A 26,151-nucleotide genomic window follows, 5' to 3' on the forward strand; every position below is an offset into this window, starting at 1 on the left:
TACTGCCACCTCTTGGCTAGTGGTGGCTTCTGTGAAGTATGGCAGTGGTCTCACTTCAGTGTTAAGGCTCCTTCACAACAAAATCTGTAAGTTCAATGGAAACATCAAATGAGTATGAAGGCCCAATTACCGACAATTAATTGAGACAGCCCATCCTGGGCTGACGTTCAAGCAGGGCTATAGCAGGGATTACTCAGCTGCTACTGACTGGGTCTGGAAGTGCAGTGTTTGTTTGGAACGTGGCTGATTTAATGGCTGAGCAGCACCTCATTTTTAGACAGCCCTGTCAAAACACACGTTTCACACATCTATCTGCGTAATTCAACTGCACTATTACTAATAACCCATTAAAAACCCATTTGCTCCATTTATATCTCCCTGTATTTTCCTCAGAACAGATGTCACACACCCCAGTAACTCCAGCCATCAGAGACACAGTCACCCCTCGGTGCCTCTGACCTAGCCGGCAGCGGCACAGCGCCCAGACCTGCCTCTCAGCATCCCGCCGGTTCCTGATTGCAGAGGATCTGCTCATTTAGCTAATCCAGGAGGGATGTGCATCTCCGAGCTGTGTGATACGACTTATCTGCAGGCAGATACACTGACCAGCTTTTGAACTTCCTCTTTATTTCTCTTTCCATCCTCCCCATGCAAAGTTTTCTACCGCATCTTACGGACAGCCCAACAGATGGCTCCAGCTTTACCTCTGCCTGCCTGGCCAGCTGGCTCCCCGCGCTCCCCAGCAGCACCTCCCGTAACAGGTCACTTTGAACCGATTCTAAACATTTCCCTCAAAAAGCAAAAAGTCTGTCCGGTGGTTAGGCACCGACCACAAAGGGCTCTAGGCAGTCAGTACATATGGGAAGTCACGAAATCCCAGGGCTGGTGAAGTTACTGGGAAGTCTGCTATAGGTTTTAAGAGCATTAGGATTTTGTCCCTAGCACTCACTGTCACAAACCCCCTTGGTTCCTAATGCAATCCATGCATGTTTTCTTTTTATAATTTCAAACTGATTTTTTTGTAAAGCACCATGGAAAAAATAAGGCATCATTCTCTAAGCAGGTTTTGAAACAAGCATGGCTGGCAGTCCTATCCAAAAGAAAAAAATAAAAATAAAAAATAAATGCTTTTAAACCATGTATGGTGGAAAAAAGCAAGCATACAAAGCACCCCAGGGGCTGGAAATCTGTACAATTTGATATTTATGAATTTCTAAGTAAAAATGCCTTACAAAGATTTGGAGGAAAGCCTAACTCATTCTTACCTACTGAACACAAAACAAGTCCCTGTGCTCTCTGTGACTATTCCAGAGATTTTACCACACAGTTAATAGGAGAAACAAAATCATTCATTTGAAGAGTGATGCTTATTCTTCACGTGGTATTTCTGAGTGCCCAGAAAAGCTGGTTATGAATTTGATTTCTTTTGAGCAAGAAATGTGATTTAAACTGATGTCAACAGCCAGGCTTTATCTGATCCTGGAAAACACAAACTTTTTCCTCTGTTTTCAACACACCACAGAAAAGATCTGGCAACTCATATACAAGAGAAAGCCTGAGAGAAGTTACTTATTTTCCCCTGTTATCCTGCCCAGCCTCCACACAAATCTGCATTTGCATGTAGCTGGCACTTTGGACTGCCATGGCAATTGTGATGCATCAGGTAAAAGACTTGTGGCCTGCTTCGGCTCCACTCCCTCGGCACACTTGCAGCAGAAGGCAATGCTCTGTAAGTCTGCTGGAAAATGGTTTGTTTAATGCTCTGGAATACCACCTGCAGCTCTGGCCATGCCCTCGCAAAGAGAAGATGGCAGAGTTAGAATGATACAGAGAAAAAAAAATAAAGAAACCCAACAGCAGCAATGATGAGACAGCACCTCACAAAGAGAGACGAAGCAGCCTGCGGCTGTTCAGTGCAGGAGGGAGCCGATGGCTGGGAGCAGGGCAGGGATCTCCGCAGCCATCAGCAGTGGAGCATGCGAGCAGGAGGAAATGATTTTTCACCACTTTCACAGCAGGAGATATAAGAAGCACCAAATGAAAGCAAGCAGCAGGTCTGAAATAAACAAACAGTTGTACTTCTTTGAACTGTGTATGACGGCAATAATTGTGCAGGCTGGGAGTATCACTCAGTAAGAAAATGAATTACACAATTCAGGGAGAAAACATCCATTATGGGCTATCAAGCATGCAGATACACAGAGGCCACCTTCAGCTCGGAAATTCCTTGAACCAAGGATGGCTGGAAGGTAGAGGGGTTTCACAGCCACTCAGTACATGCGCTGCCTCTGATACTGTCCCAAAGTACCACTCCTCTCTAAGTACTGCACACAGCTGAGTGCGACACACTTGCAATTCAAATCTGAATTGGTCATTATGAATTGCAGGGGGAAACAAAACCAAACACAAAGCAGCTAGAACATACAACACCGCTGAAGTGGATGCTTGCCAGTAAACAAGAAAAGAGAAAAGCCCTTCAAAATATTACTTGAGGTATTGACCATGCAGCAGAGCTTTCTGATAACGCAAGCAGCTTATGAGATCATTTGATGGCAGAAAACAAGAAGACCTTCGCACAGGTGGCATTATGAAAAGATTAGAACTTAATTCACACCTACACAGCCCAAAGAGCAATTCAAAGCAGTAGGTATTTATTAACAATGCAACACTCAGCTTAGCTTCAGGAAAGAAAACAGTGTTGGCGCAACAGCTATGTGCCAAAAAATAGTGGCACTTCAACATCATGTTTTGCTCAATGTCCCCCCACCATACGTATCTGAGCACATAGAGCAATACAAAGCACTCTTTTTTTGCTCCTTCACACATACTGTCAAATATTACCATGCAAATCAAAGACACAAGAGCTGTTAGTCACCAGAACACCAGACAGCAAACCCAACCCACCCTCTCTCCACTGCCCAGTCATCCTCAAGGATGTGGTCCCGTACATGCAGGAAAGCTGCCACCATACATCATTATGTAAGAAATGACAATACCAAAATACGAGTTTCCACAAGGTGTCAGGGGAAAAGATGAAGAACACCCAAACTGTTGAAAAAAAATGTTTGTGATGTGACCTTTTAACAAAGCTCTGTAGACAATGCTTGTGCCTAATGGGTTTCAAAGGCACACCACAGAATAAAGATTTACGAAAATGCACACAAACCTTGTGATTATTCCTGGGAGCATGACAGCACTGCTACAGGTAAACCCTTGGAGGATCATTTACAGAAGACATATAGATTGGTTGCTGCCAGGTTACATCCATTAACTCCAAGCGGGAGAATCCAGAATCCGCTTGTGGCTCAAGTGGGACAAGGCATTCTCACTGCCTGGGAGAGAAGCGTTAGTGAGTCCGCTGACAAAGGATTCAACGCGCTCTACGCACCACAGATGGGCCTGGAGATGTGCATTCACAGGAGGATGAGGTAGGGCAGTAGTGGAGAAGGCAGTGATGATGATGATGGGGAGGAAGATGGCAGCAATCATGCTAAATACATAATAACTCAGATAGTCACAGTGTATACAGATCATTATTTTTCTCCTTTGTAAGCGTTTGTAATGATTAAGAGCTCAAGATCATATGGCTTCACCATGACTGTATAATATTGTACAGCTGCTTTACATGGTGGAAATAATATGCTCAGCAACTAGGCAGCGTATTTTGTCAAGTATAAAAATTTCTTGATCTTTCCTTTTAGGATTTTGAGAGGGTGGGTTGCAACACTGTACTATTTGCTGACAGTTATCTTATCTCTGGACATGTTTTAGAAGAGATGTGAAAAGTAAATTACTATTTTGGATCTTGCTATTTTGTTAATAGCTGCTATACTGTTATTTAAATAACTCCCACTAGTTCCATTTTCACAAAAGCTCTTCCAATGCTTTATGCAAATCTACTTTTGTAAAATTTGCATGGGTCTTAAAATTTCCAGCTCTGTCATATTCTGCACAGAAAAAGTTTGCATAATGGTTTTAAAGTGATGGCAATTTCCACTTAATTCATGTTTGTCTCATTAATGCTGTAGCATTATTTTGGATGCAACCTTGTATATAAGGATTGGATTCAAATAATCCAAACTATTTTAAGGTTGTACCACTGAGGAAAGTCTTTACTTCACCTGATTAGAAGGAGCTATTTCTGAAATCTCTTTGTTATAGGCTATGCAACCAGCCCCAGATCCCATTTTTCTGACCATTACCATGAGGTTTTCACACTGGCAGGACCACATCCTATACTACTGTCATCTTTCTCCCAAACATAGAATTCACAGAGTTTCCAAAAATGTGTAGTCAGTGGTCTGAGAGCAGCATAGCACACTTCGAGACACATGGAATACCTCACCTACACTGAAGCCATATAAACTTGTAGCATTTTTTTTCTGTATAATTTATTAAACTTTATCATAAAATCTCATATTTTCTGTGTTAACTGCAAGTAATTTATACATTAAAAAACTGCTTTATCCATAGCCTTTTATTTAGGCAATTGCATTTACATTCCTTTTTGAGTCCAACTTTAGGCTTGACTGTTTTCCAAGTTGTTTACAAGTCAGCAGCAATACCCCTGGGCACTTAATGTTCCCAGCATTGCCACAATATATGTAATCATAATGTGCATACATTTATGTAGTCAAATTTGGAAGCAAAAGGGCCTTTTAACTTCCCAAAGAGGCAGAAAGGGGGGTTGGAAGTTACAACACTCTTACAGCAGCACAGATTTGTGCTCTGTAATTCTACCATCTCAGCAAATAAGCATCAGCACAGTAGGCAACCGCTGCTCAAGTTAAAAGAAAATGCTGTGGATACACTTGTCCTAAGACATAAAAATGCAAATCTGCTCATTCTTCTGCCTTTCTCAGTAGCTCTTGCAACTTGAAATGTAAACAGTGAAACAACTTAAACACTTCTTTCAAGATATAGAACCAATTTATAGATTATTATTATTTTTATTCCACAAAATATACATGGGATTAAACATCCTGATTTCTTCACTGAAAATCATTCATTGAGTTTTTAAGGTGTTTTGTAAAAGAGGAAAAGGGAATAAATAAACAGTGAGTGAGACCCAGCCAAGGGCATGGCTGTGCAATAGCCCATCAGCTGGAGTGTTTTCAGGCAACTGGAGACCTGTTGTTCTGCATCCTCTCCAGCCTAGGGATGGCACTCCCTCCTGCAGCTGAACATCCTGCGCTGTCCCACCGTGACACCCCACTCTCGTGTTACACAGGGCTGCTGGGTAGCCTGGGACCAACCTGGACCAGCAGTCCTGGGATCATCTGCAGCAAGCAAGAGCCACCATTCTTAGCCTAAGCAACTGGACACGGTATAGAGAGTGCAGAGACCGACACTTCGTGACCTGTCACTAGGCTATAGGGGTTAACCCAGGACAGAAGTCACCCACCTCACAGGCAATCACTCAACCCCTCCTCATCGTCCTTCCCAAATGGAGACTCCCCTCCTCTTCCTAGAGCCATGAGAGTGCTCCTCACACCGAGTTTCAAGGTACTCCTTGCCCAAAGCCATCCATGTCCTACCTGGCACTGGGGCTACGAGGATGCATGTGGAAGGCATTATTGCTGTTCCACTTTTCTAAGAACCAGGTGCAGAACATTACACAGATGTAAGACTGAAAAAACATGTAATATCTAGAGATCTTTGGAAGCACCCACCTGTCTTCACTGAATAAAGGGCAATAACAAGACTAGACGAAGGCTAGCAACTTGGTTAGCAAGCCAAACAATACGTTTCTGAGGCACCTAAGTTACTCAATTTGTACAAATACTGTGTTTTCATACTATTGCAGTATAGGTGAGTCTTGAAATAAAGATTACGTAGATTTGCAATCTGTGCATAATATATCTTTGCATAAGCCCTCACATGACAAAAAGCAGCTCGTAAAATGAAGCAGTTAGCACCATCTCACAAAGGGCAGGCTTGTTACAGTGAACAGGGACAGAAGCTGTCTTGAGGAGACTGAAACATCTAGCATTTCTCCTTGCTGGAAACATAAACTGGTTCTCAAAGTACTCTTCAGGATATAATAATGTCAGATAAATCTCTGCAGAAGCACCTTACTTGTCAAAGACAAGTTAGAAACTAGGCAAAATGAGAAATCTTTCATCATCATAGCCAAAGGAGAATTCAGATTTGGCCTTTCAGCTCATATATAATTCAAGTATTTTGAATAATAAGTATAATTTTAACACCTTAATGCAATGTGCAGTAAATGTAGAGATTATATAAAATGAACTTGATATCATTTGTTCTCTTTTTCTTTTCTTCTTTTTTTTTTCTTTTTTTTTCTTTTTCTTTGTTTTGACTTATTTGCTAGGCAGAACACAAGGGTATTATTTGATAGGAAAAAGCACAAAGCTGAACCAGGGGAGGTTCACCCCACAGATAAGGCAAAAATTATTTACTGTGAGGGTGGTCCAACATTGAGACAGGCTTCCTAGAGAGGTGGCTGATGCCCCATGATTGTCAGTGTTCAAGAGGCATTTGATTAATGTGCTCATTGATATGCTTTAACTTTTGATTAGCTCTGAAGTGGTCAGGCAGTGGGACTAGATGATCTCTGGAAGTCCCTTTCAACTAAACTACTCTATTCTATTAGAACACACCTTCCACTGAAAACATACTGACTTTCTTATTACATCCAAGCCGCTTTTTTTTTTTTCTTGAGGGAGTTTCGCTGGGAACTAGCCATAAAAGTTTGAAAAAATATTTGACTTGTTCTTGTATTTCTGATTCATAAATTCAGTTAGCCAAGGTTATACCAGATGGGAGAGAAAGGTCATCAAAGATACAGGAATATTTTATAGTTCAACAAAAGCATTCTCCTACCCTCCCATCAGGAGACCCTCCTGCTCTAAATATTCAGCTCAGACTAACCCCGAACAGCACGCTCTCTGTTCACCCGGGGTTAGGAACATGGCAAAGTCGTTATCAGCATTTCCTCTACAGCCCCCAAAACAGCCTGCAGGGCTGACTGAGAACCCCAGGCTATCCTGTATTCACATGGATGCTGCAGCCACATGGTAGACAGAGGTCCAGAGCCATGTGTAGGTCCCATCAGAAGCAATTAGAAAATGGAACGACTGCTAACTGCATCTACTGAGGAAAAGCTTTCTCAAGCATTTATATTTTCATGTCATGCCATCCCAAAAAGTAAGCAATGCCACAAGGTCATTTGATAAATAACAACCTACACTACTCAAACCTCTATATGAGAAGAAAGATACAGCTGAACAAATAGATTGTGGAACTGGGCCTACCTACTAAACCAAATAAAAACAAGCAAATGAACAAAACCAAAACAAAAAAAACAAGAAAGAAAGAAAGAAAGAAAGCCCACACAATTGTTTTATTTCTCACTTCTGTGGTAGTAGGAGGAACATTTTTAACAACTTTTTGCTTTGGGCCCACGAGAGCATAAAGGTTGTAAAGACATTTCTTTACGTCTGCACCCTCTGAGCACAGCCCACAAAAACCTCCTGATACACCACTGGGGTCGCACGAGCAACCACATACCTGGGGAAGCTCTGTCGGGAGAGCAGCAGGACTGCAGGAGTGAGAGCCAGGGCACAAGCACCCCTCAGTGGGAAGCAAGGGGCTCAGGCAAGCACAGAGATATGGGCAAACTGGACCTAAGAAAACCTACTCTGGGCACAGCAAACTATAGTAAAAGAAAAGGGAAAAAAAAATGGAAAACTAAAGCTCTTCATGAATATGAATGTTTTTACATCATGAGAATGTTTGACATTTCACCACTAATTGCCCTAACTACAGGGACATACAGGACTATAATATCCTAACTGTAGGGACAGAAAACAATGTGTCGTGATCTCAGTAAAAATTTCCACTCTTGGTAACTTCTAGGTCGGCACAGCCATAGGCAGGAGGAGGCAGGGCTGGTACTTATCCCACACTAAGCAAATATTTCTTACTTGGATGTTGGCTCACAACGGGCCATGCCTACTAACTTCATCAAGGCTGTTAAGGCTCTCTTCATTCCCATCAGGGCAATTTTCTTCTCTTCTTAGCTTTCATTTTAAACTAAGAATCATGACAGACAATTTCTCTTTTCAGCTTTCTTCACAAATGAAATGCCCCCTTGCCTTTTAAGCCAACTTAGTCCAGCCTTTCAGGTCCTTCAATGTAATCCTGTTTTCTTCTCCACTGGCACCCTGTTATCAAGCCACTGCTCTTTGGTGCCACAATGATCAAAGCATATCGCTGGCTGCTGGAAGGCTTCGGAGATTTAGATAGCAGACTTCCACTATTTTAAAATATTTGTCTTTTAAAAACCTGTCAGCATTCACTTTGATTTTTCTTGTTGACTGGAATTAGGACACTTGTAGACTACGCAAGAAGTTGCCACCACCAGATCTCCTTCTGGACAATGCAGCAAGTCCTCTGAATCCTGTGCACTCTGCCAGGACTGGGGCTAGTAGGGGTGGCACAAGCATTTGCGTGGCCTGACATTGAAGCAGATAGGGTAAGCATTTCACTGACAACACGGTTAGAGCAAAAAGCTGAACGACAGACAATATAAACGTATAGTCCAGTACTTATGCAATTCAAATTTATATAAAGATGTAGGGATTAAAAATAAATAAATAAAAAATTAAAAAACATATGTTTAAAAATTATTTATATAAATTTAATATATAAATAGAAAAAAAGATATTTTTCAGTCTTTCCTACCATAAAAATAAATAGCCTGTTTCTACACCATTAAGCAAAAATTTAACATGAGGAAAGGTAATAGTTTAAAAGAGAAAGGGAGTCTTTCATTTTATATCCATACTAATGGTAACAATAAATATTGAAAAAGTTGTTTAAAACACACACAAAAAAATAGTTTGGTTAAATATAGACTGAAGGGTTCATTTTTAAGCTGGATAATTAATAAACCCACCGTGATGTCAAGTGCTGTAGTTATCAGGTTTGTCAGTATTTTCTCAGAAGATGAACTTTCTTAAGACAGGTGTTGCCATTCAATTAAATTAAAACAAAGAGCAGCGTGATGAAGTGTTACTCTTCATTCTTTAATAAACTAGCTGTTTATTTCTGATGCCCTGATTTAGCAGCATCTTTAGGACCCTTAGGACCAGGGGAACAACACAGCTGTCTCTGTCCTGGGAAGGAGATGACCATCAATGCACATAGCATGTCGTATCGACAGATAGCATCCAACACTTTTTTTTTTTTTTAAACATGTGCAAAGTAAATCTCTAAGTGTCAATTTTAAATTGAATAGTAAACAGAAGGATCAGATTTGCAGGTATTAAGGTATGCAGATTCTTTTCAGCCTCCCAGCACATCAGAACTGCGGAGCAGCCCTGCAGAGAGGGATCTGGGGGTTATGGTTGACAGCAAGTTGAATATGAGCCAGCAGTGTGCCCTGGCAGCCAGGAGGGCCAACTGTATCCCGGGGTGCATCAAGTTCGGCACTGCTAGCTGACTGAGGGAAGGGATTGTCCCACCCTGCTCTGTGCTGGTGCAGCCTCACGTCAAGCACTGCGTTCAGTTTTGGGCACCACAATATAAGGACATAAAACTATTATAGAACGTCCAACGGAGGGTTACAAAGATGGTGAAGCATCTAGAATGGAAGATGTATGAGGAGCAGCTGAAGTCACTTGGTTTATTCAGCTTATTGAAGAAGAAACTGAGGGGAGGCCTCATGATGGCCTGTAGCTTCCTCGCAAGGGGAACAGAGGGTCAGGTGCTGAACTCTGCTCTCTGGTGACAGCGACAGGACCTGAGGGAATGGCATGGCTGGGACAGGGGAAGTGGAGATTGCATATGAAGAATAGTTTCTTCACTGAGAGGATGGTCAGGTACTGGAACTGGCTCCCCAGGGAAGTGGTCATGGCACCAAGCCTGCTGGAGTTCAAGAAGCATTTGGACAACGCTCTCAGACACATGGTTTGATTTTTGAGTGGTTCTGTGTGGAGCCAGGAGTTTGACTCAATGATCCTTTTGGGTCCCTTCCAACTCAGGATATTCTGTGGCTCTAAAGCCCAGTTGGCTCATGTGCACGTGTTGAGATTCGAGAGGATACAGCGAGCATTCTTCTGTAGTTATCTACCAAACCACTACACTATAGAAACACTTAAATAGTAAAACTACTTATTCATGTTGCAGAGCATCTAGAGCCCTTGTGAGAAATCAGCCACCACCTTAATAAGCACAAAGCAGTTGATGCCTGAGAGCTAGGTGAGTGCCCATGATGGTGCAGGCTTGGGAAGGCCCTTGTCCTAAGGCTCATCTCCTGGCAAATATTCCTGCATAACGCTAAAGTAAAACAATTTCTCTCAGCTTTTTTCTCATTTCCTCTCAGCATATGTCTTGCATCTGTATTCCTGTACATGAAGTAACTCTCCTGGGTCAGGGTTGTTTGAGCTCTTGTGTCTTCAGTAGCAACATTCTCTGTCACGGGCCTGAGGAGGATTCTGGGGACCACAGCTCCTGCCTCCCTACACTGCAGTAAGCACAGATGTTTTATTCTTTCCTTCCCAGAGTTTTATGGATGGGCTGCCTGACCTTTAGGAACAGTGACTAGTACAACCTTGATGGATCAAGCAGGTAGGAACACACTGAGAGCAAGAAGAGTTAGGAGAAGATGCCAAGAAGGGCAGTCTCCATGTATTCTGCAATGACAGTGTAACAGTACGAAAGAGACAATTAAATCTTATCCACACTCTGGGCACCCTCTTAACCTTTTGGCTGCAGATGTGGGGGAGACACTGGAAGAGAGAAAGGAAGAATGGGAAGGCACAGGGAGAGAAGCAGTTCTGCCAGACAAGAACCCATGGTTCTGCAGCTGCAATAATGGTGACCAGCTGCTGCTGCTTGGGGTACAGTTCACACCTGGTATGATATTAAGAGCCTCAGCACTGCTTGTTTCTCCTTTTTCATGTGCAGGTGGGACTTACAGGCAGCATGTGATGAAACTGAAATTCAAGTAGACAGTCTAAAAACATAAGTCAGCTTCATCCTGAAGACATGTCCCTGCCAGTGAAAATAGGTGCCCTTTCCCTTGAACCACCAGTTAGATTTATGCCTGTGACAAGCAACAATCTTTTCCTGATTTTTTTTTTTTCACTCATGATGACAGAAAACAGAGATGGGCAAACATAGAAACAAGAGACTGTAGAACACAGGTGCCCTGCAGGATTTTGTATTATTATTCTTAAATCAATAAGCCCAGAGAGCAGAATTGTTATAAGCACTATAATATACCCACTACCAGACACCAGCAATCTATAGGCATCATAGTAAATAGCATTATTTAAAGAAGAATCCAATCAAAAAGCACCGTATTGTAACTTTCCAAAGGCTTCTTTTCCCCTTGGTTCAGAATAAAAAGCACTTCAAGACCAGTCTGGCATTGCCAGGTGAAGATCCCCATGATCAGACACCAGCCTCTCAAGGCAGCTGAGCAGGGCAGGTACGAAGAGACAAGGAGCCCATGTCTGACGAAACGAGAAAGAGAAGCCAAGGAGAGATTTAAACACAGCTGGAAGTGATCAAAACCAGAGCTGAGATGACAAATGAGGCTGCAGTATGTTAAATGAGGCAAGTGAGTTTAGAGGCATTTATACATTTAGCTATCTAACTACAGCTCAGCTCCAAGGCAGAATTGTTAAACAACCACCTGATCAGAATTTGTAAGGAAACAGCATACAAGCCGAAACACGGAAGCTGAATTCAGATGCATGCAGTAAAACTGTCAAGATTTTAAAAGTCCTACTATATAAATCAGAGGCTTTTAGTCTAAATGCAAAATAAGAATCAGTAAATCACATTTTATTTCATGAAGAATTGACAGGGTTTAAAGATATATATATATTATTTTTTTCTCTTGGCTAATCCTGTATGAAAAGTTACCATTAGGAGATCAAAATATTATGGCTAAGCCTTGCTAATTGCTCCTCTGAATGGAAAGGTAAAAATCTCTCACTCACATGTGAAAAATGTGAGGAATAGAAAGAATTTAGAAACATAAATCAACAGGATAAAAGGAGAAAAAATGTATCCTTTATTTCTCTACATGTATTTCAATAGCCCTCTGCATTTTTCTATATGCCATTCAGATAACAGTAAATTTGGGGCTAACTTCTTTCCATATTAGGACCTTACAAAAAAAAACTATTAAAACCCGTGTAAGTCTTTATAGCAAACTCAGCAGAACAGAAAAGGCAAAAGGCAGCAGAGTTTCCCAGTTTCCCCTGTGGATCCAAGCTGGAAGCAGGCTCTGCTTGGAGCCAACGCTTGTTGAATGCAGATGGGAAAGGGCCAGCTGGCACCAAACACTCCTGCTATTGCAGGGGTGCATGAGTGGCCCTGCTCCAGCTCCATGTGCCAGGCAGGATCCTCTCCTTCAAACCCCAGCTGCATAAAAACCTATAGCTATACTTCTTGCTACGGGTAGAGCTAGGAGCTAGCTATAGCTCCTTCACCACAGCATCTTCACAACAGCATCCAAAAGCTCCAGTGTTTCATACAGTCAAGGTCAAGCTTTCCACTCTCAGAATGGTTTAGGCTTAAAAAATGAACTTTCCACTGAAGTCAAAACCCAGAAGAGGTAAACCTTTGGATTATGCAATTCTTACGCTTTCCAAATTTTGTGTAAAATAATACTTTCCTCCAGAATAATGCATGTTTTTTGGTAAATGAGAACCAGATTGAACTGACTTAGTTTGGCTCTAAGATTAATGCTGGGTTTGTAGTTTTACAGAAATATTTCAGACTAACACAAAAGATTTGTTTGGAGATACCTAAAATCAGAGAGAAAGCTTGTTCCCACTCTGCAGCAGGAATATGAATTACATGAACCAGTCCAGTCTCTGTCTTGGTATTGATCATTACAGCGACCTCCTGTAGCTTCAGTCCCACACCTTTTCCAAGATAATTGGGTGTCCAAATGACATATATTTAGAACAGCATAGTACTCATAATTTAGGTGAACAAAATACCGAGTTCCTCCACCTTCCAGTCCATTTATTCTGCAGTATACACTGCAAAAAAAAAAATCAGCTCAGAATTCAATAATTTATAAAAGTATACATATTCTGAGAATACAAAGCTTTTAATTTTAATATGGTAGGAATCTGCTCCTATAAAAAATACAGGGCATGTAGCATACAGGTAGAAAAAGGGTAGACAGTATTTTATCTATCAGAACTGACTTCTTCATCTGTGCTGCAGTGACTGTATTTCATCTTTTTAGAGTTTTGAGAAGCCAAGACGTTATATAACTCAGTAAAAAGCTGATAGGGCCAGTGTCATTTTAAATCCCCTTGTGTGAAAATCAATTACAGGATGTGAAAGAAAAAAAGCTCTTCAGGAACCAAGATCTCCATCCCATAATATAACCTATATATATGTATATTTTTAAGTAAGAATGAGCAATACAACTTTAAAGAAAAAGAATGTGTAGGAGGGAAGTGGAGGGACAGGCAGAGCAGAGAAGGAACAGAATAATCCCAGATCATCTCAAGGTGTTATTATGATGAAATAAAAAGACAAATTCTTATGATGACTTATCATTTTGATTCTTTTTATGCCAAATAGTAACTAGGTAAAATAATAATGACATACAACATAGAGCTTAATAAGAATAAGGAAGCCAAACAATTATCATATACTTTTGAAGGGAAGTATATGCTTTTTAAGCAGGAAACACAGTCCTACCTAGATCAGTCTCCACTTTTCTAAAGGAAAACACTCCCATCAACAAATAAATAAATATAAAATTTAAAGCTATCTTTCATTGGAGGCAGGTTAGTCCAAGTCAACAGATCTATTTCATATCCAGTTGTCTCAGCAAGTGAAAATGAAACAGACAATCCTAACTGGCTCAGGAGCCATACAGGAACATTTGCAATCCACAAAACGGATCTTTTTTATTCCCTGTATTGACCAATCTCGTCTTTTATGCATTGAAACATAGGCCACTTGGGAAAGAAAAAATCTGATAATTTTCATTTTTTGCATTTACAAGTGGAGTGAAATTTTAGAGGAGGAAAGCAAAGAAGAACTTTTCTGTAAAATGCATATAATGGAAGAAAAATGAGCAAATGCAAAATACAGCCAAAGTACATGAAAAGAGAATTCACTGAACTGAAGCCAAATTAAAATGACAACATCGCACAATCAGGAATTCAGAATGGTTAACACAATTTGCATGAAGAAAACAAGTGGCTGAAATATAGAAAACTGATTAAAAAGAAATTTGAATGTGACCAGCTCACTTACCATATAGCTGCATCAGCTGCACCTCTTCCATGGTCTAATCAAGCTTAAATTCCTCCCAGCACAATGCCATAGTTTCAACAGGGCAGGGAAGTACCAAGCAGAGAAAAAACTAAAATCTAGAGGGAGCCTGTGGAGCTCCAAGTTACAGAGACGAATCCGTTCAGAACTGTCAGCTGTTTTAAAGGGACTTTGAAGGAGGTAGTTCTGGACTTGGGTATCAGAGATCGTCCTGGCTTCTTTTGGGGGGACATTGCCTCTAATGTAACATGGCCAAGGTTAAATGTGCTGTCTGCATCAAAAATTGGTCTCAGCTTCAGTGAGTCATAAGCTTTAGTGAGATACCTAAGTGCTATCGAAGTTGGGAAATTACATCCCTCCTGCCACGTAAAACAAAGTGTCAGACACTTTTTTTTTTCTTTTTTTTTTTTTTTTGTGAGGCATAGCAGGCAGTGCATTAAGCAGCTCCTGAAGATGCCCACCAGACCAAGGTCTTCACATGTTTAGGCACTGAAACTCAGTTTCTGGATCCAGTTCTGCAAGCAAACTGGAGAGCTGCTCAACAGCGTGGAGACAAAAGACAGTTCTGTCCACACCCAGAGGAGGAAATCTTTGCATAGAGGATAGGCCAAGGGATACAACTCTTGCTGGTAATCAATATCAGCAAACTACAGGCATTTTGGTTAGCTGGTTCTTATAAAATCAAGGCTGAGACTCTTGAGCACAACAAGCTGGAGAAACATGTGTTTGCCCTAGCTGCACAATGCTTTCCAACAGGAGATAAAGAGCTGTCTCATTTACCAATAATCTTGGTGTGATCAGGTCAGCTGCCAGGTGAGCCTAGAATTTGCTAAACTTGCTTTCACAAGAATATATATATATATATATGTATTGTAAGCATTACTTTTAATATATTTTAGAAGTATAAAGATAAAGAAATGTTCACTTCATTTTGTTCAGCCATTTCAGGATTTCCCACCATTCAAACATCAACAGCAGAATTTTAATGACTGGGAAACTGCAGCAGTACCTTGAGAGAAAATTGTCATGCAGCTAATTGCTACTTCTGTGGGTTTCCTGCACTGGAACTCTCATCTTCTACAGTGCCAGTATATATTTCTTTAAAGTACAGCTTCTAGCAAAGATATAACTATTAAGAATCAACAAAAAGGTTTGAGAACTTAGTTAAGTTTTAGAGTTGCAATACCTGGGAAAGAACTAACCAAAAGCAGAATTCCCAAATAGCTCCCACTGCCATCTGATGATATGATTTCCTTCATTTCCTTCTTTTTAAATAACATGCCTTTGCATTTTAAAATAGCCATGTGTTTACTGTACCCTCCTCCCAGCGATGCCTTCTGGGTAGCAATTAAATGCATAATTGAGATCTTCAAGACATTAGAAGGGAAATTCAGTGTCTTTTTAAATGGCTGCAGGGACTGAGACTACACAAATCAATTTTGCGCCAAGACACATGTTTGCACACATGCGTTCAATATGCATCGCATGACCTCTTGTATTCCTGGGGGGCTTCTTCTTCCACAAATAAAGCTTCCAAGGTTGTCAGAGGAGGGATTTTCAGAGTTTTAAGATGCGGTTCATAATTGTACTGTGGATGAGATCATCAGTCAAATTGTAAGATTTTAAACCTTTTCCTAGATATTTGAGGCTAGATTTGCAGACAGTCATGTTGGTCCAATTATTTGCTTTCTCTTCTCATTTTGTTCACCAGTCACGAGCACGGTGGGATTTACTGTCCTTTGAGACTAATTCCTCAATTTACATGTTAAGGTTTCTTGCAGAAGACTGAAAGGAAGCACTTTACCCATCTTGTTACCTTCTTACCATTGATATTTTAGCTTATTTATCAACGTTTTAGTTCACCACTCACACAGACAAACAGACTATTTAGTCACTCACTACCTCTCAGGGAACAGTCATTGATAAAACCGTGTCCCACTAAAGGTGACAAAGCTAAAAATTCAAGGTGCTGCTTCCAGGTTTAGTCAGAGCACATCAGAACTGCAAAAACACAACAGTAATTCTTCACTTATCATCTCTCTGTATCCCTGAGCACCTAAAAAGTTTCAAAACAAAGGCAATGTTAACCCACTGCAGCTCTTTTCATCTCCCTGTGCCCACAACCACACAAATGACGCACGATTCGGGATTTGAAATTAAGCTCAGCAGACAGTAAACTGTGCCTTTCATCTGGCCGAACCTTGTCATTTCTTTTGAATTTCGTTCCCACATGAAACCATTCAGTAAAAACACAGCAAGTCTCCTTCTTCCCACGCTTAGCTGCCTCCTCCTCCTCCTGTCAAGCAGATGGCAGGACCCCAGAGATCCCCCCATCTTAATCTCCTTGTTTCTCTCTGGTATTTCACCATTAATATTGCTCCACTTCCACCATGATTATAGGACTAAGGGAGCACATAAGAAAAATTCAGATAAGAAAATTTGTGGAATTGAGCTAAGCCATTTCAATACTGTTTTTACATGGACTCTTCTCTGTGGGGGAGAGATTTTTATTTATTTATTTATTTTTAAAGGAGAAAAGATGGATGGAGAAATAATATAAGCAATCAGATCTTGGAAAGCTTCCAAGAGCAGAAATGTCAGGAGAACTACTGCAGATGTAGTAGCCTGTGCATTTCAATCAGGATTACAAATAATGGATGCAAAATCCATTTAAACTGGCTGCATACAACTCTCTTGGATAAGACATCACTTCCTTTTTATTTCTTCAGCCTTCATCTTGGCAGCAGCTTGAAATTACCACCCCCTGGACAGAGGGAGGAGAGGGATCCTTCGCTCAGGAGGACAGGGCTCTGTCACTAAAGATGTGCCCTAAAGAACTGGGACATCCCTGGCTTGACATTTCAACTCTTCTCCCACCCCAAAGCTCCATTCTGGGGGTCGTGTGTGCCTTGCCTCAGTTTCCCCTTCCCTTCCCTTCCCTTCCCTTCCCTTCCCTTCCCTTCCCTTCCCTTCCCTTCCCTTCCCTTCCCTTCCCTTCCCTTCCCTTCCCTTCCCTTCCCTTCCCTTCCCTTCCCTTCCCTTCCCTTCCCTTCCCTTCCCTTCCCTTCCCTTCCCTTCCCTTCCCTTCCCTTCCCTTCCCTTCCCTTCCCTTCCCTTCCTCTTCTCTTGCTCTTCTCTTCTCTTCCTCCCTCCCCTTCCTTTTTCTTCTCTTGTGAGGCAATAATAAACTGCAGGACATGGGTACCCACTTTGTCCCTCTTAAGATTTAGGAGGGTTTTCCTGGCTGAACCTCTGATGGCCCCGACTGAAGAACCCCCACCTGCATCTGCTCCATTCTGCTGGAGTGACAGGAGGAAAAAAGAGAGACAGGGTGCCAGCAGCATGCATGGCAGAGCAGGACCCAAAGGACAGATTACATCTTTCCGGAGACCAAGGTGTTATACACACGCAAAAATGCAACAGATTATTTATATGTCTGTATGCTTTAGTTTCTGCAGCATGACCACTTTATACAGGCTGCCTGAAAAATTAGGATAACAAAAAAACAAGTCTGTAGGGGACAGAATTTCCATTGTCATTTTGAAAGATTTACAATTATACGGGTAAATCCCCAAACTGAATGACTGTTGGATAGCAACAGAATACACGACACAATTAAGAAGGCAAAAAAATGCCCTCTCACTCCTCCCACTTCCCTCCTCAGTTCTCCTAAGAGTGGTTCCAAAGAAGCATTCCCATTATTTCAGCCTGGAAGATGCTGCACTTCATGCTGAACCAGTGCTTACTGAAATATAAGTCCTCCAATCCCTCACTACAGGCATGTCCCTGACCTCTCCAGATCCCCAAAGAAGTCAACACACAGCTGGCTGCATGTAGCATCTTACAGGATCATTGCCCCTCTGTATCCCCTCTATTAGTGTATTAATCTGCAAACATCTTTGTAAGCCAGATGGACCTTCTTTACCCATTAAGCTGCCTAAGAAAAGAGGAGAGAGCTTTAAAACCAAGGCACAGAGTTAGAAGCACTGTTGTCAGTCAGGATGCTGTCACCAATCCCAAAGCAAAAAGCTCGCTCAGTTCAGAAGCTGTGGGTACTTTCCGATACCATGTACCAAAAGGAAAAGCTGTTTTTGACTTATTCCTGTACTCAGCAGAAGAAGGCCTGCATTAAGAAATTACAGCAGCTTTCAAAAATCATTTCTCCGCAGAATCACTCTAATCCAAGCAACCCTCGGCAAAAAGCAATCTATTTTCTAAGCGACTTTCTCGGCAACCAATTGCCGTGACACTGACGTCAGCCCTTTCTCAGGTCAGTGCCTGTTTCTCACCACCAGAGCTCATCTCCTGCCGCTCAGCAATTACTGGTGCCTTCACAGCTGCCAAATCAGGAGGGTGTTCGATCCGTGCTAAGACCTCAGACGCCTAGCACCGCCTGCTCGCTACGAAACTGGGTGTTTTAGGAATGGGCATCAATTCAGCTTCTCAAACTTAAGAAAAAAAAAAAAAGACCGCGCATCTCCTCCTCCAGGTGCAAGTCTCTTGACCTTCTTCTATCCCTGATTCAAGAGCATCAAAGAAGTCACGTTGCCACTGCCAGAGCCAATTCCCTTCACCAAAGCTGTTAAGCTCATCAGTGATCTACATCTTTCCTAAAGGGTTTTGGTTTGTTTCTTTTCCCCCTAAATACTCCATGGAGGAGGAACATCTTCCAGTAACTCCTCTTCCCTGCCCCTCATCTCATTTTCTGTCCCTCCTACCACATAGGTCACACAGGAGAGGTGGGAATGACTATCCAGGAGCCAGTTGCCCTCCCTCCCCACAAGGACAGTACTTTTCTGCAAGTCACATCTTGTTTTCCAGGCTCTAAGCTTTCACCAGCAGGCGTTGAATGTGCTAACTAGCTCTTAGAGCCAGCTTGACACAGGAATTGTGAGAAGATAGAGGGCCACAAACCTTACCAGCAATAACAAGCTTGCAAAACTGATATTTGAAAGAAAACTTGCAAAAGAGGTGACTCCCTTATATACCCCTTGAATACACTTTGCAGTTTTAGAGAACAACGGGATTTTAATCCTTTTGGAAATTGGAGAAGTGCAATATGCTTCCTTTTCTCATCCTAGGTAGATTAGAAATACTGAAGGTCAATTCTGAAAGGAGGTCTGTATCTCTAATTTCCCAGAAGAAAACCAGTTTGAGAAATAAACAACTTCTTGCACTGACATTAACTATAAATAGCACAGGGAGGCAAAGCAATACCCGGGCTGTTAGTGAGCATCTCCGAAGTTCAGAAAGCAGGTGGCTAAAAGTGACATTTGGAAACAAATAGGCAATTTATTGCCATTTAGCTGTCATTTATAGGGAGAAAGAATATAAAAGTATGAACGAATTTTGGTTATTTACCCCATAAAATGATGCATCATTGACAACACCTAAACTTGTTATGGTTAACATCTTGTAGGAGTGATCCATCCTCATGGCAACTGTCTTATAAAACAAAGCTTCATAAACACACACAAAAAGACAGCATTTATGTTTCTATTTGATTCCCAGCTCCTGTAATAAAACATTTATTCCAAAGGCTGTAACAGTGACATTCAGGGATGATTTTAATTGTTTTGGCCTCTTATCTGCAACTTGAAATAAAGGCTTCAGTTGGGAACAGACTAACTGGTAGTCTAAATTTTCCATCTAGAAATGGAATCTGAGGGAATTTACAAAAAAGTAAATGAACAGGAAATAGCTAAAAGAAGAGAAAGAAGAGAGGAGAAAATGAGAGGAGAAAATGAGAGGAGAGGAGAGGAGAGGAGAGGAGAGGAGAGGAGAGGAGAGGAGAGGAGAGGAGAGGAGAGGAGAGGAGAGGAGAGGAGAGGAGAGGAGAGGAGAGGAGAGGAGAGGAGAGGAGAGGAGAGGAGAGGAGAGGAGAGGAGAGGAGAGGAGAGGAGAGGAGAGGAGAGGAGAGGAGAGGAGAGGAGAGGAGAGGAGAGGAGAGGAAAAAGTTTAGACCGTCATGCTGATATCTTCAGCTTGTCATTTTCTAAGAAGCTATATGCAGAGCATTGCCTGCAAACCCAGCACCAGATTGCCTGGTGTCCTCTATAAAAAGGTCTTTCCACTGCCATTTCTCCTGTTCCCTCATAACTCAGTGAGGGAGAACATGAGGGTGTAGATATTAAACAGAATTAATTAATATTAAACTCCTCCTTGAACAGGAGGGTGTAGATATTAAAGCACCTAGTCATAAAAGACAGAACATAGGCAGAAATTAATATCTAGAAACATGGAGTAGAGGAATTTTCGTTCTCTGTAAAATTTCCTGGCAAATGCTGACACATCAGCAGACTGATACAGAAACCACCTCTCTCCAATAATTCGAGAGTGCCTAAAAACAGCTTCCCACTAGAGAATGTGCTGGATCACAGAACTCTTCTCTCTGAAAAGCTATGGGTTCACTTCTCCATGCTTGTAATTCAACAACAACCCTCTGCTCCCCTCCACCCGCCAAGTTTGATGCCTTGCTCTGAAACACTGTGAGCCCACCGTGCTCAATCCCAGATGTTCCAGCTGCAGCTCCTCGTGTGCTAGGACAGTAGAAAGCGTTTTAAAATTTAAGAAGCTCATATAAGCAAGTAAGAGAAAAAGTGCTGTACTATGTGATATTCCAGGCGTGGGCACTCCAATTAATTTTGTCTTAGCAACAATTTTAGCATCAACCTGTTGTGAAAATGAGCACACATACTGTATCCACAGTGCTTTGGAAAGCAAATCTTTGTCAAGTATACCAGTTTGGTAGGTATTTTCCAACTTCAGGAGATAAAAAGTGGTTACGCAATAAAGTACAGTACTTCTTTGCTCATTATTTACGTTGACATGTTTTCTCTGCGTTCAGGAGGAACACTTAGAATCAGACCACTGAAAAAGTACAAGTTGTCTTCTGTTCTCTGCAGCACAAATATTTCTCATCAGCAGATTTATCTGCTTTGAAAGACAATGAAACCAGATGCTGAGCGGTAAGATGGAATTATTATTTCGGGACATGGATTGCACTGCACGCAGGAGCTGACAGTGAAACAACTGTATTCCTATTTGGAGGAACATCCTGATGTTCAGAGCCACCAAACACCCAGAAAAACCTGTTGAAACTGAAGCTACTCAGTGCTCAGAACCAAAGCTAAACAGTACTTAGATGTTTGCGCTGACTGAAGGGTCTAACTTCAGCATTCAAGATAATTAATCCAGCATTAACCTTCAAAATTGGGATTTGAGTTTGTTCATAAACAAAGCAAACGACATTATGCTCATCTTTATGAGGCAGCTTCTGACATAGCCCGCTGGGCAGGCTCCCAGGCTAATGCTGCAGTGCTCCTGGAAATCAGAAATGAAACGGGCAGAGTTCAGGAGGGTTTCTGTGCAAAACCTGCCCGCACTGCACACCTACAGCATCTGCCAGTGCCATCCATCTTCTGCGGTCACAGTAGCTGTCAAATACTAAGGGAGAAAAGTAAAACAAGGCAGGATGAAACAGAAGCTGCCAGCCGTACGACATGAAGGCTGCTAATCAGGGCGCCGAGCTGCTCTGGACACTGACATTCGCAGCAATTAGAGCAAACGCTGCCTCTCTGTGACTGAAGCCTAACGGGTGATGTAACAAATTCATTTTTATTGCTGGAAATCTATGATATTAAATAAGGACCCTCTAGCCATGCAGTGTACAGTCTCCCTAATTAACACAAATTGAGCTGGGAGTCCAGGACACGGAGCCTGACCTCATGGAAGCTGTCTGGAGGTACAAGGGCCTACAGACCCTGAGCTTCCTTTGGAAAACTAGGTCTCTCCTCACTGCCCCCCAAACTGTGCTTGTAGCAAAGCTGAGCTGTGACAACTCTATTTATCAGTCTGTACTCAGAGTCTGCCACTTTCGTTTAAAGCCATTTCCACCAAGTTGTACTTCCCAGAACCGTTCTTCAGAAATCTCTCTTCCAGTGCTCCCAACCTAATGCTTGACCCACAGCTTCCCAACCAGCAGCAGTTCATTGGAATGTCCTCTAAAGCCTCGTGTCGTGGAAACCACTCACAGCTGAAAGGTAAACCCGAGCCTTGAGCCAGTTCACTTCAAGGACCCAGAAAGAAAGACCCTGAAGAGTGACACTAGCTGATCCCTTCTTACTCAGGGCCGTATTTCATAGAATCATAGGATCATTGAGGTTGGAAGACGAAAGGAGAACTGGCACTGTGGCATAGAGGAGGACTCAGGAACTCTGAAATTTCTGGAGCTTCCACAAGTGCTCCTGAGGAAGGGCAGCTGTGATACTTCACTAATGTTGCATCCTCAAAGACCTTCAAGATGAGAGCAAGTACCACGCAGCTCCTCCTGTCAGTACATCTGACCTTTCATTCCTTTGAGCAGACAGGGACACCACAGAAGTATCCCCGTCCTTCCATCTATGATGGTCAACATACATCTATTTTGTATATATTCTCTCTTCCCACTTTCCGTCTCTATGCATCCCCTTGTGCCTTGTAGGATAACAGATATTCCAGATAAGCAAAGCCTGACTGGCAGTGGTTAATGTTTAAATACACACCTCAAGTCATGTATCTCTGCTGATATATTTCCCAAATCCTCAGTGCAAAGGATAAAAAGTAAAAAAAAAAATAAAAATACTATTTTTAATGTTTTTTAAAGGTGATTTTAATGCTTTTTAAAGATGATTTTAAAAGAATTAGTCCCAAATTACAGCAGCTGTCTCCCATTTTAAAAAAGCCTTATAAGAAACTACAACTGGCAGCAACAAAGAAAGGTGCTAGAAAAACAAAACAACAAAACAGAAATTAAGATCCTGATGTGGCAATAAAAGAGAAGCATGCTTGTGAACTCAGTATGGGTTCCTTTGGTGCAGCTAAGGGATGATGACATGAAGACCACTTTCTTGTAATTCTTGTCCAGTCCAAATTCTTGTACCAGTGTAAAAAGAACCAAAGCCATTTTCCTGATCTGGCACAACACTCATGACACTGGAAGTGAGGCTTGCGTTTCTACAAGCACATGAAAAGCCTGCTCAGCTACAGGAGCTCACAGGCTGGATGCCAGTGGAGCTAGCAGAGATCGTGGCACATTTCCCCTGCAGCCATGACCTGCCCTGACCAAGGCTGGCCTCTCTGGGAACACAAAAATGTGCATTGTAGTAAGTAGGGCAAGTAACAAAATACCTGCCTTTACAAAATGATGGATAAAATGAAATATTAGCCAAGGAAAGCTCTGACAACTGGGGGTTTATTTATTCACCACCTTTTGATATGTGGAGATTGATGTGGCCATTCATTGTATGGCACCACTAGGTAAAACGTGCCCCTAGCTAGCTGATCACGTTATTTTGAAGAAAAAAATTCCACAAGTCTAAATTTAAATCAAACATTTGCATTGTAAGGACACATCTGCCTGCAATGAGCAAACTTTGGATTTTCTTTAGACTAACTGGTCCTTTCTGCTCTCCTGTACAATCTCCCAGGCCAGTTATTTAACAGAATATATACTTTTGGTCAAGAATACTGTGTATGTACTTTAAATTCCCAAAACAGCTAATGCTACACCTGTATGTCATGCAAATAAAATATTTCTGTACTCCACTGCAAGTGTGAGCAAAAGCTATATATACAGTTGAATGTAAGGTTATGTGAAATTAATGCTTCCATTCACACATTTTCTATGTTTGTTTGTTTGTTTGTTTTCCTACTGACTTTTCCTTGCTTCTTCCTTTTAAAGTTGTTCTTGATTTTTTGCACAGTTTTCAAGTGATCACAAGTATCATACTGGCCCTCTGGAAAAATACATTCTCTCCTTCTTCAGTCTCTTTCCAACATATTTAAGACTACTTCTTCATAACTTTTGACTTTGTTCTCCCCATTCTTGTGTCTCTTTTATTTCATCACATTACTTCTCTTCCTATTTCTCTTTGCAGCAGACTGAAAAAAGTTTGCAAGAACTTTAGTTTTACAATGTACTGGTACTATTTTAGGGATGCTTTAGAAAAAGAAAACTTTGAACTGATGAATTTTTTGCAAACCTCTGTTCTCTCCACAGGAACATTTTTATGTCCTGTCATCATAACGTTGCATAATCAGCAGTCAGAGAACAGCACGTGAGCAGAGATGAATTCTGCCTGCAGCAGTGGGCTGCTCGGAGGGCTCGGACCGTCACTACTGCACTCGTTGCATGTCTTTCCTATATGACAGTCTGGAAGGATCTTGTGGGAACTCACTTTCCCACAGAAACAGGGTATCGTTACTGTCATAACAGGAACATTTCTTAATAAAAATCTGGAGAAGGCCAGATTAAAAAAAAAAAAAAAGGCAACAATTTATTATACAGATGAAGAAGGTTTTCTTCTCATTCTGCTGTCCTACATCGTGTATTGACAGCTTGCTTCCCAATTTATTCCATTCCAAGCAAACCAGTAACACAAACCAGAAGTGGACCTGGCAGCCTTTTGGCATGGCGCCCAAGCAGAAGCTTCAGATGACGGCTGTGCTCGGCAGCAGAGGGAGCAGCTCTGTTGGAAAGACTTTTGGAAACCTAACCTAAGAGCAAAGAAGATCTTTGTCTGCAGTCTAATTGGCTTAATTACACTACGATAGGGCTGCTTTGTCCTGCCAACCTGCAGGTGATCAGATGTGTAAAATATGCCACTTCCTATTCCTCGGCTCACTACTGAATGGGAGAAGCCCCATCATGTATGTTGGGGAAGAGGGGGTACAATAGGGTGAGCTCCTTTACCTGCTGCCCACAGCATACACCCCCAGGAACCACCAACAGGCATCATTTTTTCTGAAACCCAGGAGACATGTACCCAATATGCTCAAATTGCCTAAGAGAAATCTGTATTACACAAGTAGGTGTGCATTCATCCTGCCCAACTGAAATAAGAAACGTCATCCTACAGATATCCCATTTAAGGGGAAAAAAGAAACATCTCCAGACTGCAATTCAGGACTTAGGATAGCAAAATCACTCCCTGGAGATTATTTGTTCTCTCTCTGGGGACAATAAAATGAGCCTACGCAACTCAGCACGGAGTTATGCACGATGGACTTCAGTGTGACTGTTACAGAAGTTATAAGTGACTATGTTTAACTCTATCAAGTTTTACAAGCTCTTTTTTTGAGAAAGGTATAATAATGAGAAATACAGCCAGTCAAACCATAATTACTTCCTTGCTTATGAACAGAAAGTTAATATTACAAGAATTGCTTAACATTCTTTCTCTTCCTTTTATCTAGAATGATTACACATGGTAGAATAAAAATTCAAAAAAGTATATTTCACCCTTTCTAACAACCCCCCTATCTAAAAAACACTTATCTGGATTTCGCCTTTATAACATTAGAATGAGACAAATGCATAATTTTTAAAATTTTTCCACATGCCCTAAGCCTAGTTCTCACGTATAAGAGATAAGTAACAGAAGAAGACTATTCATTTCATAGTTTGTCACAGAGGTAGAAACTGGCAGAAGTGATACAAGTAATATAAATCAAGGATTAAGAGTCCAGTGACAGTCAGAAATTATTGAAAAAGCCTGAATTTCTTCTTTTTAGAAGCTGGTAGTAACCACTGCCCATTTTCTTTTTATAATTACCACTGTGTGTGATTTAATTTTTCTTGATGTATTATTTTCCTCAATTCTAATGGAAAACACAGCAAACACTTCAGTAAAGTGGTTAGTCTGGGAGGAAACATCCTGTTTTAGTGGCTTTGGCACATACAGCATTTTCTGTTCCATATATTACATCTGGGCTCTTCCAGAAGCTCTCATGCCAGTTTTGAAGTAAAGTGAAACATATGGCTACTGTGAGAGAAAAAGAAATGTAGTACTTTGGTTTTCTTGCTACATCATTCTTGGGAAT

The 26,151-nt window shown here is 41.5% G+C and overlaps 1 protein-coding gene across 11 annotated transcripts in view; it reads right to left on the reverse strand.

The window, feature by feature from the left end:
- Positions 1-26,151, reverse strand: part of OXR1 (oxidation resistance 1) — a 272,879-nt gene that overhangs the window by 140,132 nt on the left and 106,596 nt on the right. For 6 of the 11 annotated variants that reach the window (XR_014580607.1, XM_083826444.1, XM_083826456.1 and 3 more), the window contains one exon: positions 3,167-3,332. The exons of 2 other annotated variants lie outside the window; for them this stretch is intronic. Coding sequence is in view for 8 of the 9 variants with exons in the window: in XM_083826444.1 (XP_083682570.1) it covers positions 3,167-3,225 (59 nt within the window). In the remaining variant the exon portion in view is untranslated. Of the gene's footprint in view, positions 1-3,166; positions 3,333-14,271; positions 14,435-26,151 lie in introns of those variants that run through there. 3 more of the 11 variants (XM_083826452.1, XM_083826457.1, XM_083826450.1) reach the window with 2 other exon arrangements.

The sequence above is a fragment of the Anser anser genome, assembly GCF_964211835.1.
Source record: "Anser anser genome assembly, chromosome: 2".
Classification (NCBI taxonomy): Eukaryota; Metazoa; Chordata; class Aves; order Anseriformes; family Anatidae; genus Anser; species Anser anser.